At 38.0% G+C, this 23,864-nt stretch overlaps 2 protein-coding genes across 10 annotated transcripts in view; both read left to right on the forward strand.

The window, feature by feature from the left end:
- Positions 1-20,019, forward strand: part of opn4xa (opsin 4xa) — a 45,378-nt gene extending 25,359 nt beyond the window's left edge. For 3 of the 7 annotated variants that reach the window (XM_077542309.1, XM_077542310.1, XM_077542311.1), the window contains 10 exons: positions 7,905-7,999; positions 11,334-11,469; positions 14,080-14,213; positions 14,302-14,505; positions 14,584-14,755; positions 16,135-16,296; positions 16,371-16,478; positions 16,559-16,736; positions 17,582-17,700; positions 17,791-20,019. In XM_077542309.1, the coding sequence (XP_077398435.1) occupies positions 11,336-11,469; positions 14,080-14,213; positions 14,302-14,505; positions 14,584-14,755; positions 16,135-16,296; positions 16,371-16,478; positions 16,559-16,736; positions 17,582-17,692 (1,203 nt within the window). In that variant the 5' untranslated portion in view covers positions 7,905-7,999; positions 11,334-11,335 and the 3' untranslated portion in view covers positions 17,693-17,700; positions 17,791-20,019. Of the gene's footprint in view, positions 1-7,128; positions 8,000-11,333; positions 11,470-14,079; positions 14,214-14,301; positions 14,506-14,583; positions 14,756-16,134; positions 16,297-16,370; positions 16,479-16,558; positions 16,737-17,581; positions 17,701-17,790 lie in introns of those variants that run through there. The other 4 variants (XM_077542312.1, XM_077542313.1, XR_013288112.1 and 1 more) reach the window with 4 other exon arrangements.
- A 727-nt stretch (positions 20,020-20,746) lies between these two features.
- pdlim5b (PDZ and LIM domain 5b) overlaps positions 20,747-23,864 on the forward strand; it is a 42,974-nt gene continuing 39,856 nt past the window's right edge. The window contains exon 1 of one of the 3 annotated variants that reach the window (XM_077586155.1): positions 20,747-20,960. The gene's annotated coding sequence lies outside the window, so the exon portion shown is untranslated. The remainder of the gene's footprint in view (positions 20,961-23,864) is intronic. The other 2 variants (XM_077586156.1, XM_077586157.1) reach the window with 2 other exon arrangements.

The raw sequence follows: 23,864 nt of genomic DNA on the forward strand, positions 1-23,864 counted from the left end.
ACTGGGGGGAAGCAGTCATGTGCTTCCAAGCACGGCCGTGCCATGAATCCGAAAACACACGGGAACATCTAGACTGGATTTACATTGTGTCAAGTGACACACTTCCGATTTTGACTAATATAAAATTATTGTTTTGACGCCATCTTTTATATCGTCGCTGCGATGTGAAAAACACTTATGTCCATTATCTTCGATTTTTTTAATTATTTTTTTTTACATTTTTGTGATGAAACTGAATCCAGACATAAACAAAAATGTAAAATGAATAAATAATAATAATTACGGCAAAACCCAAATTTTTCGTTATTCTGATTAATTTGTAGAAGAAAAATTAAGCAGACTAATCCTAAGGGCAGTTAATTGATCCTGCAACGCTCCCTACTCTCGACTGAAATTGACGTCAAAGTTCCCTCGGCCTCGCATTGTTTTCCGGATTTGGTCACATCGTGTTCGCAATGCGAGCCCGAGGGAAGTCAAATTCAGTCGACGGGAGGTAATCCACTAGGGGTGGGAATCTTTGACTGTCCCACGATTCGATTCAGAATTGATTTCCGATTCAAAATGATTTGATCGACGATGATTTCTGCCTCAATTTATAGATGTGCAAATAATCGTCATGATCTACTCCAGTCTGACTCGCTAATGCTAATTAGCGCGCTACTCGGGGGCACTTTTTTCACTCAAAAGAACGGCTATTCATACAAAACGCTTCAGGACAAACATGTTAACATTACTTAATGGCAAATGCTCTTCCTACGCTGCAAAAAAACAACTTTTATTTGCATTACATGATCGTGACTTTTTCCTTCTACTCTCTAATGTGGCTACAACTTAAGTGTAAGAACCACACTGCCCCTAAGTGGCCAAATCATGTACAACAATAAAGGCACACGCAAACAAAGGCAAGACAGTATAAAATAATTTAAATCAAATCGATTTTGGGACATTTAAAATCGATTCTGAATCGCGTACTTAATGAGAATCAATATTTTTTATTTTTTGGGGGGCACAACCCTATATTCCACCTCATTTGTTTTTCAGTGAGACCTCCAGCATGATTATTGATCCACTTGTCTTGAGCCACAGCGTCACTCTTGCGTCTTACTGCAAGTGTGTTGCGGTTCAAGTGACACTTTTCAACGTGTCACTCGGCTCTTGTTCACCTCTCTTGTCATTGTTCACACTTTTAACACTCTCCCTTCGACTCGGCTCCGAAAATAGCACAACATGATAAGAAGCAGACCAGGCTGCTATTCAAATGACTGCTGTTGGAAAAGAATACAGGTTTTAATGTTATGAAGATGAGCTTTATTAATCGTCGCTCATTCTTGTGCGTTGTAGCTCCGCTAGCTTTCAATAAAGCTTTGTTCAATCCATATTATTTTGCACGCTGCGGTGGTCTTGATTTAATAACGGGATGGCCGATCATCTGTGTTATTATATAACACGTTTCTCCTCACGGCAGACCATCATATTCCACATCCCGTCACTCGTATGTACTGTAAATACACTATGTTATAAATAATCAATGTAAGTATTGTGTATATATATATATATATTAGGATACAGTTGAATTGTACCTCCTGCCATGTAGTAAAAGACGGTCATTTATGAAGGACGAAAACTGCCAAAATTAAAAATAAATAAATGACTAAATAAATAACTAAGTGACTAAAAGGGAAAATAAAAATGGATATAAAAATATAATTAAAAAATTAAATAAATAAATGGAAATGAAAATAACAAAAAAAAAAATTATATATATATATATATATATATATATATATATATATATATATATATATATATATAAGATTAGAGTCTCTTCTTTAATCAGGAAAAAAAAGTACCTTTCTATACATTTCCGTTTTGCAGCAATTAAGATCAGAATATATCAAAATATCATTAATCACAAATCTGTATAAAAACCGTGGGGGGAAACAGCTTGTTTGCAACATGGCCCTGGTTGATCTCTTATACTCTGCTGCCACCTGCTGGCCGTTTTTGTAATTACTACCATTGCTTCAAGCATTCTCTTCAGTTCAGAGGCTGCATAAAAAAGCCTTCTGTATGCTCTAGCATAATAAAAAATAAAAATAAAAACACAACAACGTATAAATACGTCTTTGGGAGCATGGTACTATTTAAAATACAACATATTTATACGTTTTCGGGAGCAAATGAGTTAATGAAAGATCTGACCATTTACGGCCTCTGCAAAATTTTATTTGGAATTTGTATATCGAAGTGAGTGAATTAATATCGAGTGAATTGAAGCGGTACAAATCAAACTCGAACCCAACTCAACCCTTGTGAATTCAATAGATTGAGGAAATTTGAATCCATAGCCAGCCCTATCTGCCATTCGTGCCCATCCGTGTCGAAGCGGAGACGACCTCCGATCATCTGACGGAGGAACTTGACAATCTGTACGTGTTTTGCTTTTTTTCCTTTGGCCCCGGGCGGCCTCGCCACACCACAATCAACGGGCCAATTACTGCCATCATAGTCTGTCGCCTTTGTGGTGTGGGAAAAGGAAATGACCAACGCGTGGTTGTACTTGTGAGCTTTAAGAGGTGTTAGGAGTGAAGAGAGAAGCTGTGGGTTCAAAAGGTCATCTGCTATACTGCTTGTTCTCATGAGCTTTTCCCAGGTTTGGACTGGAACCCACCAGGCTTCCAACTTTGGGTGGACTGGTCATCCGCCAGTGGCGTTTCTGTCAGTCCTGCCTCTGAAAAACGTATTCAAAGGCACCATCTGATTTTTAAGACTTTGTCGCGAACGTGTGTGGCTTTAAAAGGCGGGGCCTGATGAGTACCTGTGAGGCAGCAAATAAAACTTGACAGCATTGGGCTATTAACTCATTTGCTCCTAGCCATTTTCACTGAAGCAACCCCCTTCGCTCCCGGGTGGTTTACTGGATTTTGCAGGGCGAGTTCTATTGCTATAAAAACATGGAACCGACCAAAAGAAAGATTAGAGTCTCTTCTTTCATCATGAAAAAAAAGTATATTTCTATCTGTTTACGTTTTGCAGCAATTCGCATTAGAATATAGCTAAGTTTCCTCATTATTCACAAATCTAGAATTGTGAGCAATTGAGGGTTTTTTTTTCAACATGGCCCTGGTTGATCTCTTCTACTGTGGTGCCACCTTCTGGCTGTTTGTGTAATAACTACAATTTCTTCAACCGTTCTTTGCAGTTGAGGCTGCATCAAAGCCTTCTGTATGCCCTAGCATAAAAACAAAAAACATAAAAAAAATTTTTTTTTAAAAACATATAAATACATCTTTAGGACACTTGAACAATTTAAAATAGAACGTAGCAAATGAGCGTTAGAAAATAGCTTTTTTTTTTTACATGGCCCTGGTTGATCTCTTATACTCTGCTGCCAGATGCTTCAACTAGTTGAGAGGCTGCATCAAAGCCTCCTGTATGCCCTAGCATAAAAACAAAAAAACATTTAAAAAAATAAATAAAAAAATATATAAATACATCTTTAGGACACTTGAACGATTTAAAATAGAACGTATTTATACGTTTTTGGGAGCAAATGAGCGTTAGAAAAGAGCTTTTTTTTTAACATGGCCCTGGTTGATCTCTTATACTCTGCTGCCAGATGCTTCAACTAGTTGAGAGGCTGCATGAAAGCCTCCTGTATGCCTTAGCATAAAAACAAAAAAACATTAAAAAAATAAAATAAAAAAACATATAAATACATCTTTAGGACACTTGAACGATTTAAAATAGAACGTATTTATACGTTTTTGGGAGCAAATGAGCGTTAGAAAAGAGCTTCTTTTTTTTACATGGCCCTGGTTGATCTCTTATACTCTGCTGCCAGATGCTTCAACTAGTTGAGAGGCTGCATCAAAGCCTCCTGTATGCCCTAGCATAAAAAAAAACAACTAAAAAAACGTATACTGTAAATACGTCTTTGGGATCATGGTAATATTTCAAATCGAACGCATTTATATGTTTTTGGGAGCAAATGAGTTAAGTGGCTAAACATGAGCAATGACGATTTTGCATGACACTTTTTTTATATCTCTATAAATGAGCCGAGTGACTTTTCGATCCCGCGCCAGTCCAATTCATTTTTGACATTTCTAACATGAAACGCGTCCTCCTGGCGTCCTGTGCCCTGAGGTCGCTCGAGGTCGCGCCCTCCTGACCGCTCTGGTTTTCTACCTGAATGCCAGACACAAAATGTGAGCTCAAAGCATTCTTTGTTGACATTTTGCACAAACAACAAATGCGCACATGATCATCAGCCGCTCGTCACGGCAGCCAAGAAATAGAAACCAAAAAAAATAAAAAATGCAGCTTGTAATTTGTTGTCATGCAACAACAACGTGTAGTCGAGCGCTTTCCAACTAACGTGCGCGAGTGCATCGGACCACGTGAAACCGAAAGGCCGTTTTTTTCTAAGTCGTTGCATCTGTTAGGCCTTCTTGGAAGGAGCGATGAGCGTTCTAAGAAACGGCCTTCATCAATCAATGATCGGGAAAATCATTTCCGTCTTTCTGCTCCTGAATGTTGACGATGATTTTATCACAAAGAAATTTCTCCATCAATCATCTTTGCGCATTCAAAAATTGCTTCAACAAAGTCAGTGAATCGAAGCCTCTTCAATTGTCAACAATAACACAATAAAGTAAATCCGGCTCATGTTGACTTGAAAAAAAAAAGTATCTGTAATCATGCAGATTGTGTGCTTTTTTTTTTTTTGTAAGGCACTCATCAAAATCCTTTTGTTTCCAAATCAACAGCGGCAGCTTCCGATTGGCTGCCGCTCATTTTTTAGGTCACATGACAGAATGGCGCGTTGACAAACACGCCGAGGTGTTTAGAGTTGACAAAAAAGAACAAAAGAACTGCAACTAAAATAGAAGAAACATTTTCGTTTACGAAATTTAAAAGAAATTAATAATAATAATTTAAATCAGAAACTAACTGAAACTATATCTTACGCTTGTAAAACTAGACAAAACTGATTATAATTCTAGTAAAAAATATGCAATTTTTGTCAATTATGATATTAATTGAAACGAGCTTTCGGGTCTCCTTTTAATTGTATTTGTTTTGCTATTGCTGTAAATCCGTACAGAAGAAGGAAGTTCAGTCACTTTAGAATTGCAGTTTACGTTATTACACGATGCTTAGTGACCTTTTTTTAAATTTTATCTTGCATTTGACAACAAATCGATTCATATAAAAAACTAAAACTAATAAAAACTAAACTAAAACAAGTTAATTATCCCAAAAATAAAAACGATCAAACCTACGCTAAACACTGGGGGTGTTGTTAAAAATCGATTTGGCGATTAATCGTGATATTACAGCGTGCACTTTTTGTATCGATTCAATATGCGGCCGGATCGATTTTTAAACATTGATTTTTTTTATCGAAATATTCAACAAAACGTGATAAATACGGTGATTCCGTTATAAGCCAGACGTTTCAGATAAATAAACATTTTACAGTGTACAATACATGTTTAAATTTAAGTAAAAAAAAAAAATAAAATCACAATAATCGATTATTAATCGGTATCAAATTGAATCGTAATTCGGATTGAATCGCCAGGTACTAGGCAATTCCCACCCCTACTAAAAACTAATCGAATACAAAATAACTACAGTATTGAAAAAAAAAAAAAATCTAAACTATAATGACCCCACCACACACACCAGCATAAATATTGAGATTTGTAATGTATGAGACTCAGGAAATCCCACCGCTGGTACCAATCGGAAATTGTTGAACAATATCTAACCGGACTGGGCATGAAAAAAGGAGGCGGCCGTGCTGCAGCTGTCTGCTCAGTTGCGCGTGAGCCGATTAGCACCGGGACGCTTTTATCCCAGTGCTTTTCTCAGGATTCTTCTTACACACGGACGGATGAGCATGTGAGCAAATTGGATACTGCGGACGTCAATGTCTGTCCCATTGAAAATAAATGGGGAAAAGTTTATATTTAACTCATTCACTGCCATTGACGCCAAAAGACGTCAAAAATTCATTTGAACTATTTCTTTTCTTAACAGTATCAAAACCTTGATTTTTTTTTGGGTACATTTAGAACAGATATAAAAGTTGTGATTAATCGTGAGTTAACTATTGAAGTCATGCGATTAATTACAATAAAAAAATGTAATCACCTGACGCCCCAAATTTTTAATAGTTTTTAAAAAAAAAAAAAATTAATTCATTCATTGCCATTGACGGCTATAGACGTCAAAAATTCATTTGAACCATTTCTATTAGTTTAACATTTTTTTTCCCACTTTTGTTAACGTGAGTATGAAAACCTAGACATTTTTTTATTGCACATTTAGAACAGATATAAAATTTGTGAGTTAACTATTGAAGTCATGCGATTAATTACAATAAAAAAATGTAATCGCACATTTAGAACAGATATAAAATTTGTGAGTTAACTATTGAAGTCATGCGATTAATTACAATAAAAAAATGTAATCGCCTGACGCCCCAAATTTTTAATAATGTTTTTTTTTATTAATTCATTGCCATTGACGGCTATAGACGTCAAAAATTCATTTGAACCATTTCTATTAGTTTAACATTTTTTTCCCACTTTTGTTAACGTGAGTATGAAAACCTAGACATTTTTTTATTGCACATTTAGAACAGATATAAAATTTGTGATTAATCGTGAGTTAACTATTGAAGTCATGCAATTAATTACAATAAAAAAATGTGATCGCATGATGCCCCAAATTTTTAATAATGTTTTTTTTTATTAATTCATTGCCATTGACGGCTATAGACGTCAAAAATTCATTTGAACCATTTCTATTAGTTTAACATTTTTTTCCCACTTTTGTTAACGTGAGTATGAAAACCTAGACATTTTTTTATTGCACATTTAGAACAGATATAAAATTTGTGATTAATCGTGAGTTAACTATTGAAGTCATGCGATTAATTACAATAAAAAAATGTAATCGCCTGACGCCCCAAATTTTTAATAATGTTTTTTTTATTAATTCATTGCCATTGACGGCTATAGACGTCAAAAATTAATTTGAACCATTTCTATTAGTTTAACATTTTTTCCCCACTTTTGTTAACGTGAGTATGAAAACCGAGACATTTTTTTATTGCACATTTAGAACAGATATAAAATTTGTGATTAATCATGAGTTAACTATTGAAGTCATGCGATTAATTACAATTAAAAACTGTAATCGCCTGACGCCCCTAATTTTTAACAATCTTTTCTTTTCTTAAAAAAAAAAAAGATTATCAAAAAAAATGTCTAGGAAATAGTTCAAATGAATTTTTGACGTTTATAGGCGTCAATGGCAGTGAACGAGTTAACGTTAAATGATGACGTTTTTTTCAAGGTACTGTTAATGTAAACAGTTTTTTTTTTTTTTTGTATTGATGTTTGTTGTGTGCTCGAAGGGGAGCATCGAGCAACTCCCAAAGTCTCCACCCATTGGACACAAGACAAGCTTTTGCGGTTGTGCATTATCACACACGTTGGCCTTTTTTGTGTCGTCAACATCGTCATCATTTCCGGGGGGTAGGAATGAATATGTTCAACTAAAAGGTGTAGCAGAGAATGGCCGCCATTTTGAGCCTTTTTTTCCTAAAAGTTACCCACACTTTGATCAACATTTTTCCCAGATGTTTTCCGCCTGCCTGATTCATCAAACGAATGCATTTGTAGAAATAACCACCAACAAGCTCCCCTTCCTCTTCTTTCCACCTTGACAAGCCAACAGATGCGCGTGGCCGTGCACGCGCACAAAAGCGCACGCCGGCTTGATCAATGCGCGGCGCCAAATGTGAGCTGTGTGTGATGGCTTGCCAGCAGGGGGACGGTCGGTCAATGCGCTGCCGCTTGCTTTCTATTTTCATATTCTGTCAGTGTGCAAGCAGCTCACCGATGCCTCACCGGATGACTTGAACCTGCCGCTTTGGGGATTAGAGAGCGAAGAGAAGCCAGCTTCCAAAATTCAAAAGGTAAAGTCACTTTTTTTATTACAGCCTAGCCAAATCTGAATGTTATTTCTTTTTATTTCATCACTTTGCTGGTTTGAGCATGCAAGTTTTCGTAGACTGTTGCACTTTATCGGCTATAGAACCAAATTGGTTCATTTAAGAAAATATTATATAAATATATTAACAATGATATGAAGTCATATGAGAAGTGTCAATTCTTAAAAAAAAAACATTCATATTGACATGGAATTATATGACAATAAAAAAAAAAATCTTTAATATTAGAAATTAAATCAGCTTTCACAGAGTCAAATTATTAATAAATATATATAATTTTAATGTCATGAAATATTTTCAACACAGTCCAATTATAATAAAATAAATAAATAAAATACAAATAATACATTGACACTTAAAGATATTACAACTGCATGGCTTCGCCTAGCCAAATTTTAAAGACATGAAAATTAATATTAATTAAATTATTCTCAAACTGCATGGTTTCTTCAAGCTTATTAATACAAGAGTTTTTTTTTCTTTTTTATTTTAAGTATGTTGACATGGCGCTATATTGGAAATGCATGTTTTCTCCCAGCCAGTTATTGAAGAAAAATAATACTTTTAAAAACTAATGATGTTTAAAAATGTAAAAAATATATATTATAATAATTTAAAAAAATCTGATAGTCCCAAAGAAATAAATACATAAAAAAATAATTGTTTTTTTTTCTGATATGTTTACATTTTCATCACTGCATTGAACTTGTCATTATGATGCTAAATACATATAACTGACATACTGTAGAATAACGAAGTCTCTCTTTGAATACGCGCTTGCGCCAGGAGTTGCCCGATGCTCCTATTATGGGCTGCCACCGAGAATCCGGCGAGGCAGACGTGCGTTTGGTTTATGCGTCTCGCGCGCAAGATCGCCTTGATGCCTAATAAGTGGAAGTAAGAGTCTTGACGCACGAGCCTTCACTGAGCACAGTGGGGGTGTGGGGGCGGGGGGTAGCGGGGGGTAGCGGGGGTGGGGGGGGGTTATCTCTCGATGCTGTGTGTGCACGTGCGTGCACTGGTGGGAAGTAACACAATGCAAATACTCACGGTTCAACTCTAAAAGTATAGATTAAAAAAAATATATATATATTTTTTACATGTGTATTTAACAAAAAAAAAGTCTGTTAGCTTACTGCTAACACACAATGTAAAACGCCATAGACAGGCTAATGAAACTAGCATCGATTGCGTACGAAAATTTGACTTCCATTGCAGCTTAGTTCCGACAGTCTTTCTTCTGTTTCATCCTCAAACCTAAGTGCGGTGTGTATGGATGCATTACTGCCCCCTGGTGGCCAAAGGCTTACACGCCAGAAGGAGCAGCACAATGCCCATCATATTGTCATTGAGTCTTGTAAGGCGGAAAAACGGGGACAGAGTTATTAACGACAAATGATGCAGACGTTTCGAAAAAAAACAAAACAAGATATTCCCCGTGCATTTATGAAAGAATTGGTGGCAAATGCATAGTCAGCAGTTTCTGGCATTCAAAAATTGTAATCTAATCTGAAAAAAAAAAAACACCAAGATGTAATGTGATTTTTTGCAATCATTCGCTAATTTAATGATATATTTTTTTACAATGTTAGCAAAGCTACGGTGAGACATTTTTTTCCCCCGTGTATGATTATCATTGATGGTAAAAATACATTTGCAATACAATCTACTGTTTTACTTTTTCTTTCTTAAACTTTTTTTTCCATCCGTACTTCTACTTTTAACCGAATCTTTAAGTATCTTTACTTTTACTCAAGTAGAGTTTGAGTACTTTTGCCTCCTATTTGAGTGCAAACATGGACGTTAATGGAATATTTAAAAAAAAAATGGGAGGCTATTGTGAGTAAGTAAACATCTGACCCACTTCTGTTTGATGTTGTCCAATAACATAACGGGAAGCGTGTTTAGAGCGCTGATAATATTGTGCGAACCCACGCACCCGCACCCTCAGCACACTCCATCACATTAACAAAAGATGGAAATCCTTTTATAATCAGCGCTCCGGCTGTGGATTGTCCACACGGAAAAGCGACCCCTTTTTTCATAATCACAAATGTCTTGACTTAATCGCCTCTTTGGTAAATGTGCTGCAGGCAGGGTTGTTTAATTGTGACTGATTAAACACTCGCACCCCCAACCACATCCGGCCCATCGTTAATTGTCATCTATGTTTGGTCCTACTTGAGTTGATTTTGGCGTCCTAAAGGTCATGCACCGATTGAACTGAAAGTCTTCCTTTTCCGTTATGCTGGCAGTGAACAAAACAAAACAGGCAGAAGGTTAGTAGTGATAGTGAACACTTCTTAAAAAAAAAAAAAAGGTTTCAAGCTATTTATCGCCACTCCCAGTTCAAGTTTACTGTCAAACTAAATATAACAACCACATATCTTTGCCTTAGGAAAGTCCGCCTAGCATATTGCTAACAAACAATGCAGCCCTTATAGACAGGCTAACGACTACTAGCATCTGTGTGGCAATGTTATTACCCGATATTTGAACATAAACCGTGGGAAGACACCAAAGAGTTTTTGTATCGCCGTTTGCGAGGTAAAATTTGCATTTTGTGCCTCGTCAAAACACATTCTGACAAGTATCGCGAAGGGACGACGAGGATGGACGGAGAAGCCATGCTAGTTGCTAAGCTAACCTCAGATTGACACGGAATTGTTTGACACCGGACTGTTCACAGATGTCTGGCTGGACCCATGTTTAAGCAAATCTAACTTTGTCCAGCAAAATAACAGGCAAACGAATCAGAGCAAATCCATTCGCTAAACAGAACCACAAACCGGACGTAAATAACGTTCCGCTACGCCGTATGTCGGCCAGGAGGAGTGTCCTTTAATCGTACATGTAAGGCCCGACTGATTAATCGAAACAAGTTGGAGAAATGGCCGACTATTTTCCCCTTAAAACGTTATCGAAGAAAACCAAAGTTTCCAATGCTGTGAAAGTACCCTGAACGCACCATTTTGCTCGCGTAGCATTAGCAACTAGCAAGTGTGTAGCGAATGTTATTCTGTCAACTCTAAGCGTCCTTTAAGCTGTTTTATGACACCGCATTTGGAGTTAACTGTAAAACTAAACGCACAACGTTAAGAATGACATCCACTGTATATTTAAACACAAAACATGCTTCGTTTTGAAAACATCGCTAGCCTAGCGCTAATGCTAAAAGTGAAGGGAGTTATTTTAATAGAATTCAATCGCAACTTTCTTCTGTACTCACTTGAAGTGTGTACGCTATAAATGCACGTTCCACACAAAACCTGACATACTGTGTGTGTGTTTGCAACAGAAATGGACCGGCAACACAGCTTCTATCGGCAGGTGGACGTCCAGGACCACGTTCACTACATCGTAGCCTTTTTTGTGCTTGTGATCGGAACGGTGGGTGTGACCGGAAATGCCTTGGTCATGTATGCGTTTTTCTGGTAAGATTTATTATTTATTTTTTTGCTTTGCTTATATGCCCATTATTGTTGTTGACATTTTATTATGCACAAACAAAGTATATGACCAAGGATGAGGAAAATCCAACAGGAAAAAGCAATTATGTGAACTCTTTAGTTGAATTAGTGGATTTAGATTTGGCATTGTCAAAGCTTTAGTGATTACAGTGTGGCTTTAATGGAAAAGAAGAAAAAAAATCATTATGTTTATACAAATATACACATCCCACATAACCTTGAACAGGTTGTGCTCAAAACGTCCAACAATTATTTTATGTTAGTTACAGAATGCATTGATTCCTATCTATGGCACCGATAAGCATAAAAAATAAAAAAAAAAGGTTAAAAATATATTTTTTAAATATTGCCCCCCAAAAATCAATGAATGTGGAGCCTATACTAAATTTAATTTATTTATTTTTTACTACTTTCCACAAGTCTGCAGTTCATGTGAGTGGAGGATTTTTCCCTGACATTTACCCCCGCCCCATAAAAAAAAAAGATGGTCACAAGCTCAGACACAATGGCCTTGCAGAGGCTGGCGGACATTCAATACCAGGAAAAAAAAAACAAGTGCTTTGCCAACCGTATTTCATAAATCAATAGAAAACACACACACAGTCTCTTTTTCATATTGGCAGTCAACTTAACTAGCACATACAACATGAGCCAATGCTATCTTGTTTAATAATACAGAAATAAATATTATATATTTAATAAATGTATAAATAAAATATCTAGATACAGTACGTTTTTTTCTGTCATTGTACCGAATAACTCTCCCAAATTGGGTCAAAAAGGGACCGACAAATGTACAACCCACAAAGCAACCCAAATTTTTTGTTATTTTTTTTGTCCCCCAAAAAACATAAGCATTTAATTATTATTTTTTTTAATTAAAACAACCCCCCAAAATCTGTTGTTTTAAGTAAATTTTTAAAAATAAATAAATAACCCCAAACATTTGGTTGGTCCATTTTTGACCCAATTTGGGAGGGTTATTTTTTTTTACCCAAATGTTTTTAAGAGTATAATAAATGACGTTAACTTTTGTACATTTCAGCGTCATTACTCTTTTAAGAGTTAATTCGGTACGGCTAATTTCACCATATTGTTTTTTTTTTGGTTCTTTACTTCTAATTAAGTACAGAGTGAGTACTCAAAGTCGGCTAAGCAAACGTTACCCTGTATATCGCACATCTTTAGTCATTTAATGCAATGCTTTGTCACTTATCGTATTTATGGATATGTAAACAAAATACCCCCAGCGGCAACGGAACATCAGGTAAGGTATACCCTGATGCACTTCTGATGTTACGAAAGCCACTTGAGTGGTCGACGAGAAACCTGAAAGATCCGCGAGCGCAAACCAAGCGTCAGGCACAACACTGAGACTGCATTAAGATCGTACTCCGGGGGGGAATCCCTAACACTTGCCTGATAGGTCAACATCAAAATACACTTCAGTGGTACGAGAGTAAAAGTGGAATGGATATCAACCTGCCTTCTCTCGGAGTGAGTCGATAAATGTCTGTTTCCTCGGCTTTGATTCGGAAATCTTTGGGGCATCTGGACTGTGGTATACCCCCCCGCCCCCCAGTAATCCATTTGAAGTCAAAGGACATTTATAATTGGATCTTTGCTCCTCGTGACTCTTTCCCACCAATGCCGCCCCCTGTCTTTGCTAACTGGTGAGCCGTGAAAGCCAAAATGTTGTACATGTAATGCAACAGGGGGATGGAGAAAAGTCGCTAGCAGCACTTAGAGCTAACACTAACACGACATTCAATACTCTCTTTCTGAAAGCGACCGACATATTGACTCGGCTGCCACATCTCAACGTCAAACTAACGTTCTCTACGAGCAGCTAGCTAACGCTATGCTAACAGCTTTTGAATGGGTTCCCTACAACTAAAGCCAAGTTAGATTTAAGACTTTTTAAGTCGTTTAAACGTTCTAAATATGCGCTATTCACTATAAACAGCTAGCTAACGCTATGCTAACGGCTTTGAACGGGTTTCCTACACCTTAAGCCAAGTTTGATTTATAAGTCCGGAATATGAGTTATGAAGCAAAATCCAGCCGTTTTTTTTTTATTTATCCAACTTGCTGTCGACTGAAGATGTCATCACAGTTGCTCAGGCAACAACCAATCACAGCTGACCTGTTTTCTGAAGCTACGCTATGATTGGTTGTTACCTGAAACCTAAGCAACATTTTGTGGTAGTTTGGCCAAATTTCAGCATGGCCTGCCTTGCTGAACACATTTTTCCAAGTTAAGCAGCTCACAAAAGATTCATTTGGTTGTGTCATGGGTGCACAGGCATGTGACCTCCCCCTTGACACCCTGTGGCATCTTAGAGCTTAGTATCTCATTCCAAACCTGTTGAAAACACTGTTTTGTTTGTAATAACTTAAGAAGCTGCATCAAAGGCTTTTGTATGCTTTAGGATATATTAAAAAAAAAACATTCAAAAAATTAATTAAAAAATATATACACACGTTTTTGGGAGCAAATGAGTTAAACGCAGCAATTAAAAAGTGAAATTTCCATACGTTGCCTCCTTTAAAATGGGCCGATGTGTGTTTCAGCAACAAAAAGCTCCGCACTCCTCCCAACTTTTTCATCATGAACCTGGCAGTCAGCGACTTCCTCATGGCCATCACTCAGTCGCCCATCTTCTTTGTCAACTCCCTCTACAAGGGCTGGATTTTTGGGGAAACGGGTATGTTTATTTATCACGTTGACCGAAATCATCGACCACCACCGATCTACACGATTGCATTTAGAAAATCCAATTTCTGTCTTCCCAGGTTGTAAAATGTACGCCTTCTGCGGAGCCTTATTTGGAATCACGTCCATGATTAACCTCTTGGCCATCTCCATGGATCGTTACATCGTCATCACCAAACCTCTGCGGGCCTTACAGTGGACCTCAAAGAGGCGCACGTGCTTCATCATTTGTCTGGTGTGGCTCTACTCGCTGGCCTGGAGTCTCGCACCGCTTCTGGGGTGGAGTACGTACCGGATTTACTGGCGTTCTCTTCTATCAAACACTTGACCGTACGTTGTTGTCGGCCATGTTTGTCTTGAAGGTTCTTACATCCCAGAAGGTCTGATGACCTCATGCACGTGGGACTACGTGACGTCAACGCCCGCTAATAAAAGCTACACTTTGATGCTGTGCTGCTTTGTATTCTTCATCCCGCTGGGCATCATATCCTACTGCTACCTGTGCATGTTCCTGGCTACTCGGCACGCCAGCAGGTGAATATTTGTGGCTTTCTGTGGAACTCTAATTTAAAAAAATAAAATAAAAATGTCGAAATTTATTTATTTTTTACTTTTTTTTTTTTTGATAAAATATTTTTTAAATGAATTAATTATTTAGATTTTTTAAATGAATAATTACATATTCAAAAAATGTCAGAGTCAGGATTTTTCAATTGTGAGATGAATTTTAAAAATTGCCTAAAAATGTCCAAAAAAGTGACCATAAAATCAACGGAAGAAGAATAGCAAAAAAATTACCATAAATGTCCATGAAATTGCCAAAATGAATGCATTGAATAAAAATGGCAGAAAAGAAAACATAAAACAGGTAACCATTAAATGCCCAAAAAACAAAGGAAAGTAGGAAATTACCATAAAATGTCTTTAGAATTGCCCAAAAAAATTTGACAATTTATTTTAAAAAGGCAGAAAAGAAAACCTTTCAAAATATAACCGTAAAATGTCCAAAAAATAAAGGGGAAAAAATCCTGAAAATTACCATAAAATGTCCACAAAATTGCCCAAAAGTCAGAAAATTCACCAAAGAAAAGGCAGGAAAGAAAATGTTCAAAAAGTAACCATAAAACGTCCAAAAACAAAAAAAAGAAATACTGAAAATTAATATATAGTATCCACAAAAATGTCAGAAAATTTTCGGGGGTGGGGGGCTAAAATGGCTGTTTTTACAGTAAAGGTTGCTGCCCCCTGATATATACAGTATAGTAAATAATATTTTTCAATTGAAATGAATGTGAATGCCATTAATCCGTTCTAGCCTCTCAAAAAAAAAAATCAACAGAACAATTTGTAATGTTTTTTTGTTTTTTTTTACTTAAAGATAAGCTAAAGAATCAAACTGTTTTTACCACATTGTGCAGCTCTTCCTCCTGTTTACCACCAGGGGGCGGCGTAATACAGACAGACAGATAGGCAGTACATAAGTAATCGTTTATTCACATAGCATTAACTCTTTGACTGCCAGACGTTTTCAGAAAAGGGATGCCGTGGGTGCCAGCCGATTTAAGCATTTTGACTGATCTTTCAAGGTCCACAGAAAATGTTGTGTTTGGACTATGGAAACACACATACTACCAAATGAAAGATTGGACTCTCATCTTTCATCAGAAAAAAAAGTTTGTTTCTACCTTATTCCGTTCTTCAGTAATCAACAATAGAAAATGGTTAGTTTCACCTCTGTTTTGAAACAAACGTCTTTTAACGTCTTTGGCACTCCTCCATAGGATTTTACTAAACGTTATTTAACGTTTTTGGCAGTCAAAGAGTTAAAGTGGAAATCGAGTCGAAAAGCGTCTTTACAATATGATCTGCGTGCCCCCCGGACTTGAGTTCATCGATCGCTTCTGTCCTGCCAGGGAAGTGGAGAAGTTGGGCTCTCAGGTGAGGAAGCCGACGCTGATTCAGCAGCAGACCATCAAGACCGAGTGGAAGTTGGCCAAGATTGCCTTTGTGGTGATCATCGTGTTTGTGCTCTCCTGGTCACCCTACGCATGCGTCACCCTCATCGCCTGGGCGGGGTAAATATGAAAAGAAAAGAAAAGAAAAGCCCGGCCATGTGCGGGTTCTAACGCGTAGAAAAACCACCTTTCAGGTACGCAAGCGTTCTGAACCCCTACTCCAAAGCCGTCCCGGCGGTTATTGCCAAGGCCTCGGCCATCTACAACCCTTTCATCTACGCCATCATTCACTCCAAATACAGGTGAGAGCGCCGCATTCCGGCAAATCAGGTCATGCCGGCTTGAAAGGCCTTTTGTGTGAATAATCACTGTGCTTGGACAGGGACACTCTCGCTGAAAAAGTCCCCTGTCTACACTTCCTCGCCCAGGCCCCCCCGAGGGACGCCATGTCGGTGTCACACAGCCAGACCTCCTTCAGGGACTCGGTGCTGAGCAGACAATCGTCCGTCTCCAAAAACAAGTTTCTACGAGTTTCCTCGTCCGTGTCCACCATGGACACTGTGAGTTAGGCGCCGTCTCTTTCTAAAAATATCATGCCACCGAAGCTCGGTCTAAATAGGAAAGTAGTACATAAATAAATAAATGTTATCCAAAAAATAACCCCGACAGTGCTAGCCGATTTTGAGCATTTTAACTCATCTTTCAAGGCAAACAGAATATTGTGCGCTATGACTACATAAACACAAAAAAAATTATGTTTCCACCTTATTCCGTTCTTAAGTAACCACCATTTGAAAAGAGGTCATTTGAGTGACATCTAGCGAAAATGGGGAAAAAATAAGGAGAAAACAAGCTTTTTGTGAAAAGATACATTTTCTGCACAACAGTGATCTGACACTAGGGATGTAACGATAACGGCAACATCGTGATATCGCGATGTTAAAACTGCCAGAATATATCGTCGTCGTCATGTCACGATATTGAAAACAGCACATCTGTTGATTTCCATTTGTGCAGTTCTAGCACCCTCTGGTGGCTTTTTTTTTTTTTTTTAGTGCAGTTTAATTTTCACAAGGCATGTTTTGGCCCTTATACGTTTAAAATCAACGTAATATGCTTGTGAACAGCCTCAATATATATATGTATATATTATATTGATATATTTTTATATATAATATTTATAATATTTTCAAAACTTTTATATTTGTGATATTCCGACTTAACTCCAGATGTGCTATTCCCATTTTTCATTTTTTACTTTCTAAAAGTGACTCTTTTTTTGGGGGGTTTATGATTGGCTAAATTATTATTTTTTATTAATTTTTATTTTTATTTTATTATTTTATTTTTTTTAACTCTGAATATACAAAATGCATATGAACGTTGCCATCCCATCCCCATTCAGCAGGTGTGGAGTGACGTGGAGCTAGATCCATTGGACCAAAACCTTTGCTTGAGGTCCACCTATTCCCTTGGAGCGCTAAAGGACCCAAACCAAGACAAAAGACCCCAATGATCATGCGGGTGAGGCACATCTGCAACTGTAGATTCCAACTAATGTCATGACAAACACAAAAATTCAAAATGAAGTATTTCCATGAATGCCTCACTTAGAGCGAAGCGCACGCCAGTCATGTGACCTGAGTCATGGTCCCGCTCCAGGCTCGGTGCAGGAAAGGGGAGGAGGAGGAGGAGCCTGAAGACGAGAACTCGGTTTTCTACGAGAGACAGAAGTGAAAGTCAGGCGGGTTCCTGACCTGGTCAGCCGGACCATCAGTGACAGAGCCGCTGGACTGTGTGGAAAAACAAAACCATACGATCATTACTTGATTTCTACTGTCGAGTCTGGATGGTTGAAGTCAAGTCTTGGAGTCAAAGTTAAACTTGGAATATTTCCCCAAATAGTGAGCGCCGCTATCAAAGAAGCCGCATGTAACTCATTCACTCTTAGCCATTTTTCACTGAAGCAACCCTCTTCGCTCCAGGCAGTTTGACTGATTTTGCAAGGCCCACAGAATATTGTGTTCTAATGCTATAAAAAAAAATTATATCTGTTTCCGTTTTGCAGCAATTAGCGTTAGAATTTAGCTAAATTTCATCATTATTCACAAATCTGTTTAAAACAGTGTGGGAAAGAGCTTTTTGCAACATGGCCCTGGTTGATCTCTTATACTCTGCTGCCACCTGCTGGCCGTTTTTGTAATAACTACCGTTGCTTCAAGCATTCCCTCCAGCTCAGAGGCTGCATCAAAGCCTTCTGTATGCTCTAGCATAAAAAAAACATGATGCGCGTTTGCCCAAACACTTCAAATTTAAAAACAGACGCTCTAAATCCAGACAACAGTGAAAGCATAGACAATCAAATAATGCACATGTTAATATGCTACATTCAAAATTTAAAATAAGCAAAAATAATTGCTTGTGGAGTTACCGTATTAGATCATCGGTTTGACGTAGTTTGAAAAAATTTTCAATAACCGCTAATACTAGCTGTCACTGGTAACAAGCTCTTTTCTTTTTGATAAGTAGGGAACAATATGATCGGCTGCTTGCAGAGTTGATTAAACAACTTTGAACTTAATTGCCTCCATTTATGTTCCCTTCCCTCCTTCTCAGAGGGATCAAAGCAATATACCGCAAATAGATGTCTTTTTGGGAAGAAAAAAAAAGTGCCCGTGGGTACTAGTTAGCCCTAAGAACAACATGAGTAGCTTGTGGGTCTGTTCTAAAAAATAGCTCACCAGTGATGGGACGCTGTGACTTACTAAGAAGAATTAAAACAGAAGAAGAATGTTAACATTTATTTATTTATTTAAACTTAACGGTACATGTTTTTTTTCTGTTAGTTTATGTTTTGTTTAGAAATCAAATAGATTGTGTTCAATGGGGGGGGGGGTGGTACTTTTTATTCACCCAAATATTATTATAATATGTACTTTCTACTTTCTACTGTGGAGGCGGTCACTATATGAGGAAATCCAGTTTCTACCAGTTTCACCAGCCTCAATACTCTTGCACTATACAATCATCATACTGATGAATATTTCTAATATTCTTCTCCTCTCAGGCACTCATACAGTAACGCTAATAAAATATTAGAAGCGGCTCTCAGTCTAATAAAAATATGACCCCAATAACAAACATATTGTTAAAAACACTTATTGAAAGACATTGTGCGGGTGTATCTTATGCTATTGGACATACATTTTTGTGGCAAACTATTCATTAAAAGTAGCACGTGGCAATTAAAATCACTCTATCACTACTACCCTGTTGTTTGTGCAATCACTATTGTTTTAAAACATTCAAATAAGAACGGAAGTTATCGCATCGTATAGCATCGTGGCCTTACATAAACAACTGGTACACTTCAGTGGTTCGATAGCTTTGCACTAGTGGAATTTGCAGCTGGCCGAGCTTGAGATCAGTTTATTACCATATATTGACATGGCTCACGATCACATGCGGCTGAAAGCAGCTGACCCTGCAGCCAGAGGCAAACAAGTCATATCCATCTGCTGTACTTGCCGTGTCATCTTTACTAAACGCCTTTCAGCACGGACACAACTCCTGATTAAGTATCATGGCATGGAGAGGAGGAATTTTAATATTTAACTATCTATTTCTATTACATCCTGTATGCACATTTTTGGGTGACCACTAGAGGACGCACCTTTACTATGTTATTTATTGTATCTGTGTAAGCGGTCTATGCGTCACAGCGTTCTAATTTGTAAATCATGGATGACTTCTCTCATTTGTTGATCAATTGCTAGGTGTTGTCTTGCTCTTATAATGTCAAAAATTTGAACAGTGTAATAAAGAGGACTATTTAAATACAAATGCTAATTGAACCCGGAATTTTATTGGTGGATTCATCGACTCAAACATCTGTTGTGAATTTTGCCATACGGAACAGCATGATGTAATATATTCAAATCTTTGAAGAAGGTCGAAAAAAGAACACGTGTAAAGTGCATTTTAGGTTAAGAATTTTCACTCGAAAGCCAAATATCCTTAACTTCTTGTGAGCACTTAGATGCTGACAGTTTTCTGGCATATATAATTCGTGTGGCCAAACTCTCTCTATATACAGCTCTGAGATAACTAAACCATGTTTGCCATCTAGTGGTGATTGCCAATATTGCAACAACAAAAAAATAAACTCCACCCTTGCGTAGTCGTATTCGGCACCCGCGGATTCACAAATAAAACAAAATAATATTCACGGATTTTCCCTCTTTTTTTAAATAATTTTTTTCACGTTTTGTTTTTTTCCCCCCACCATTTCCTCTCCATTTTTTTAAAATGTAAAATGTATATTAAATGTTCATCAGCTTTTGTTGTAAAAATAAATCAAATCAAATAGATAAATAAACAAAAAGAAAATACTACTAATAGATTAAAAAATAACAATGATAACAAAACATGACTTAAATAATAACAACTAAAATATTCTTTTTAGCTGTGTGATAGGCGTTGCTACGTTACTGCTACTCCAGAGTTAGCATTAGCTTTTAGCGGAAGTCCCCAAACAGCGGCTGGACTCGACCCGTCCTCATACGCTCCAACAAGCTCCAGTTGGCCTCCGTGTGTCGCTCGAGGCCAACCCGGCATCTCTCGCTCCAATTCGTTGCTGTACGCCCTCCCACCGGCAGGCGTACATGCGGAAGTCGCAGTTCCGCTCAGTGCAGTCAGTTGCCCTCCAAGTTGAGAAGCGAGCGACCGGACGCGTCTCTCTCCTCCAACTCGAGCACCGGCAGAGAGCGGCTTCGCAAGGCAAGGTAAACCCGGCACCGCGCGTCATACTCCGGGACGAACGTTTGCTCGTGTCACCCTGGTGGTGTTTCTTTTCGGACGCTTTCAGTTTCACCTCCACGACTTTGAATGACTTTTATTGACAAGGATAAACAATCATGTCATTCGTGGGGTTTGGTGTTATTGTCACGAAGGAAACAAATGGAAAGTTAAGGTTTTTGTTTGGTTGGGTGTGTAATTTCAGATGCTGGCAAAGTTTTACTATGCAAATCCTTGCGTAAACAAGTAAACAGAAACCTACTTATTACTTTGTCTCATGACTCTTATAAGTGGGGTGTGGCTACACGTGTCGGCTCATTTTAAATGCACATACGATCATTACATTTTATTATGTTTTGAAGATATCACTATTAGTTATGGTTTTATACAAATATCCACAGTTTAGTTCCTTTAGGACATCCCTGGATCACATTAGGCTGGATTTATTAGAGTGCAGGTCCAACTGCATCTGTTTTTTGTTGCCTGTCCATTTTTTTTCTCTGTACATTTGAAGTGACAACAATATTGAATACTTTATGGCTGTGTTTAGTCTGGACTGAACACATGAAACAAATTGCAAGTAAATAACTCAACAAGTGTCATCAACGCATAGGAAAACAATAACGCGGCGCGAATATTAATTTTACAGCAGTTTGCATGGGTGGACTTTGACCTTCATATTACTCCACTAGCTGCTGTTGGAAATTCATTTGTTCACTGAATGAAGGACACACATCTAGGCGGCCATTTTTTTTTTACACCTCCAAGGTCTCATATACACACCATGTTTAATGGGCAATGCTTTTGATGTAGTTTAGATTTATATATGGTGTTTTAAAAATGTTTATTTGTGTTGTTTTGGAGGGTGCGGGTTGTGTACGTCACCAATCAATCTATTTAGATGACGTCAAGATGGCATTGACACACATATGCCTTCACGCTGCACTTGTTTTGCTTTGTAAATCCATCCTCGCAGAGTCGATGGCCCCCACAGTGATGAAGCTCAGATTTGACTCTATGGAATTTTGGCACGAGTATGTTGAATTTGCGAATCTGGCTTCAATACATCAGTGTTATCAGCATGTGTACAAAAGCTGTCTCATAAATTCAGGTTAGGACACGTTGTCCTACCAGCACCGGGCGGGCTGGAGGTAATAAACAACACTGCCAAAAACGGTCGGTTGACAGTTTGTAGTCTAACGAGGTCGGGTTGGAGCGTTGATCTTGTGTTTTAATCTACGGCGTGTATTTCCTTTTTTATTTTTTTATTCTTTTTTTTTTTTTTTTTTTCTACGGTGTGTATTTCCAAGAGAAGACATATGGTTACTTTTGTGAACTGAGAAAATAAAAGCAAAACTTTTTTAAGTTCTTGGTTTATGTAAAAAAATCAATCAATATAATATTAATAATAATAATAATAATTTATTTTTAGGCAAAGTCGCCCAGCCCAACGTGTAACAGTCATAAACGGAGGGTGACGTGAACTCTGAGGATATGAAAGGATGCAACTAGGCCACATTGCCACCTGACATGTGGAATGTGCGTGACGTATGACATCAGTCACCGAAACTCATTACGATGTTTTCTTTTTAACACTCGCGGCTGTAAATTGTATGTACACTCAAACTGCTGCGCTCAATTTAAATTGACGTTTTTGACAAGCCTCTAATGCGAGAGGCCTGAGATTTTATTCAACTGATCTGATGCTTGTGGGTTTATGAAAAAGGTACATAGGTAAGTAAGGTTTAAAAATATACACAGTGGAACTTGTAAGGCCAAGAAAAACACCATTCCGGTATGCTGGCGACTTCATAATTGTTGTATCATTTTTTTTCCCCAGCACACTGTAAGAAGGAATTGTTTTGATCTCAGTTTTATTTGGGTGGGAAAGTGTTGAAATACAAAGTGCAGCAAAGTGCCATTCCACAAGATAAGGCTGAAGTGGAAAGTCAACTGGAACCCGCTCGGTCCGACGTTGACGCTTGTTGAAAATGCCCGTCGCGCGTTCACTCCCTGCCGTCTTTCATCAACATTTCAAAGGTGCGGTCGCTCATGTCCGCGCATGATACCGTCAGTGCTTGCAAAGCGAGCGGCGACACGACTGCAATGTTTGTCTTCTCCATATTAGGGCGTATGTGAAATGATACGCGGTGTTCGACGTGATTTGTTCTGCAATTGGCTTTACTACCCGTTCTCTGCCGTTCAGAGGCTGCATCAAAGCCACCATTAACCTTATAGGTACGTCTTTGGGGATACTTAAAATAGAACGTATTTATACGTTTTTGGGAGCAAATGAGAATTTATGGGAAAAAAGAAGATATTTAAATAATTTATGGTTTCATGAATTGATATTGCGCTTGAAAAGGAAAACCGATTCAATATCAATTATTCAAGTTTTTTAAACCAAGCCCTACTTTTTTTAGTATCGCTGTTCTTGACGTTGAACTCATCTGGGCAATTTTACACGTAGAGGCGGGAAAATATCTGCGAGCAATGCCAAGACCGGGGGGTGTGAGGTTTCAACACTCAACGCTCACTTCTCCCACTTTGTTTTGTTGAAAGCGATTGTCACCATCCTGTTGTTTTTTTGGTAAAAGCCGCGGGCAGGTTTTCGAATGGGCAGCATCGGGGGATTCTGATTCCCCAAAATAGTTTTTGCCCGTCAAAATAATTATGCGTGATGTATAACGCTAATGACTTGGCCCTTGATGTCATGTTTTCATGTCAGCTTCCACCCTTCCTGTCGGGCAGGTCATAGTTGCTATAATTCCACAAGCGCTGTGGTTTGTGTTAAACCGGGCGCCGTGGCAGGTTTCACGCAGTCTCTCAGCTGGACGCTGTCATAAAAGTCACACCCCGACATATTAAAAACCAAGCCGTGTTCTGTAAAT

This window comes from Vanacampus margaritifer, chromosome 14, assembly GCF_051991255.1.
Source record: "Vanacampus margaritifer isolate UIUO_Vmar chromosome 14, RoL_Vmar_1.0, whole genome shotgun sequence".
In the NCBI taxonomy this organism is placed as follows: Eukaryota; Metazoa; Chordata; class Actinopteri; order Syngnathiformes; family Syngnathidae; genus Vanacampus; species Vanacampus margaritifer.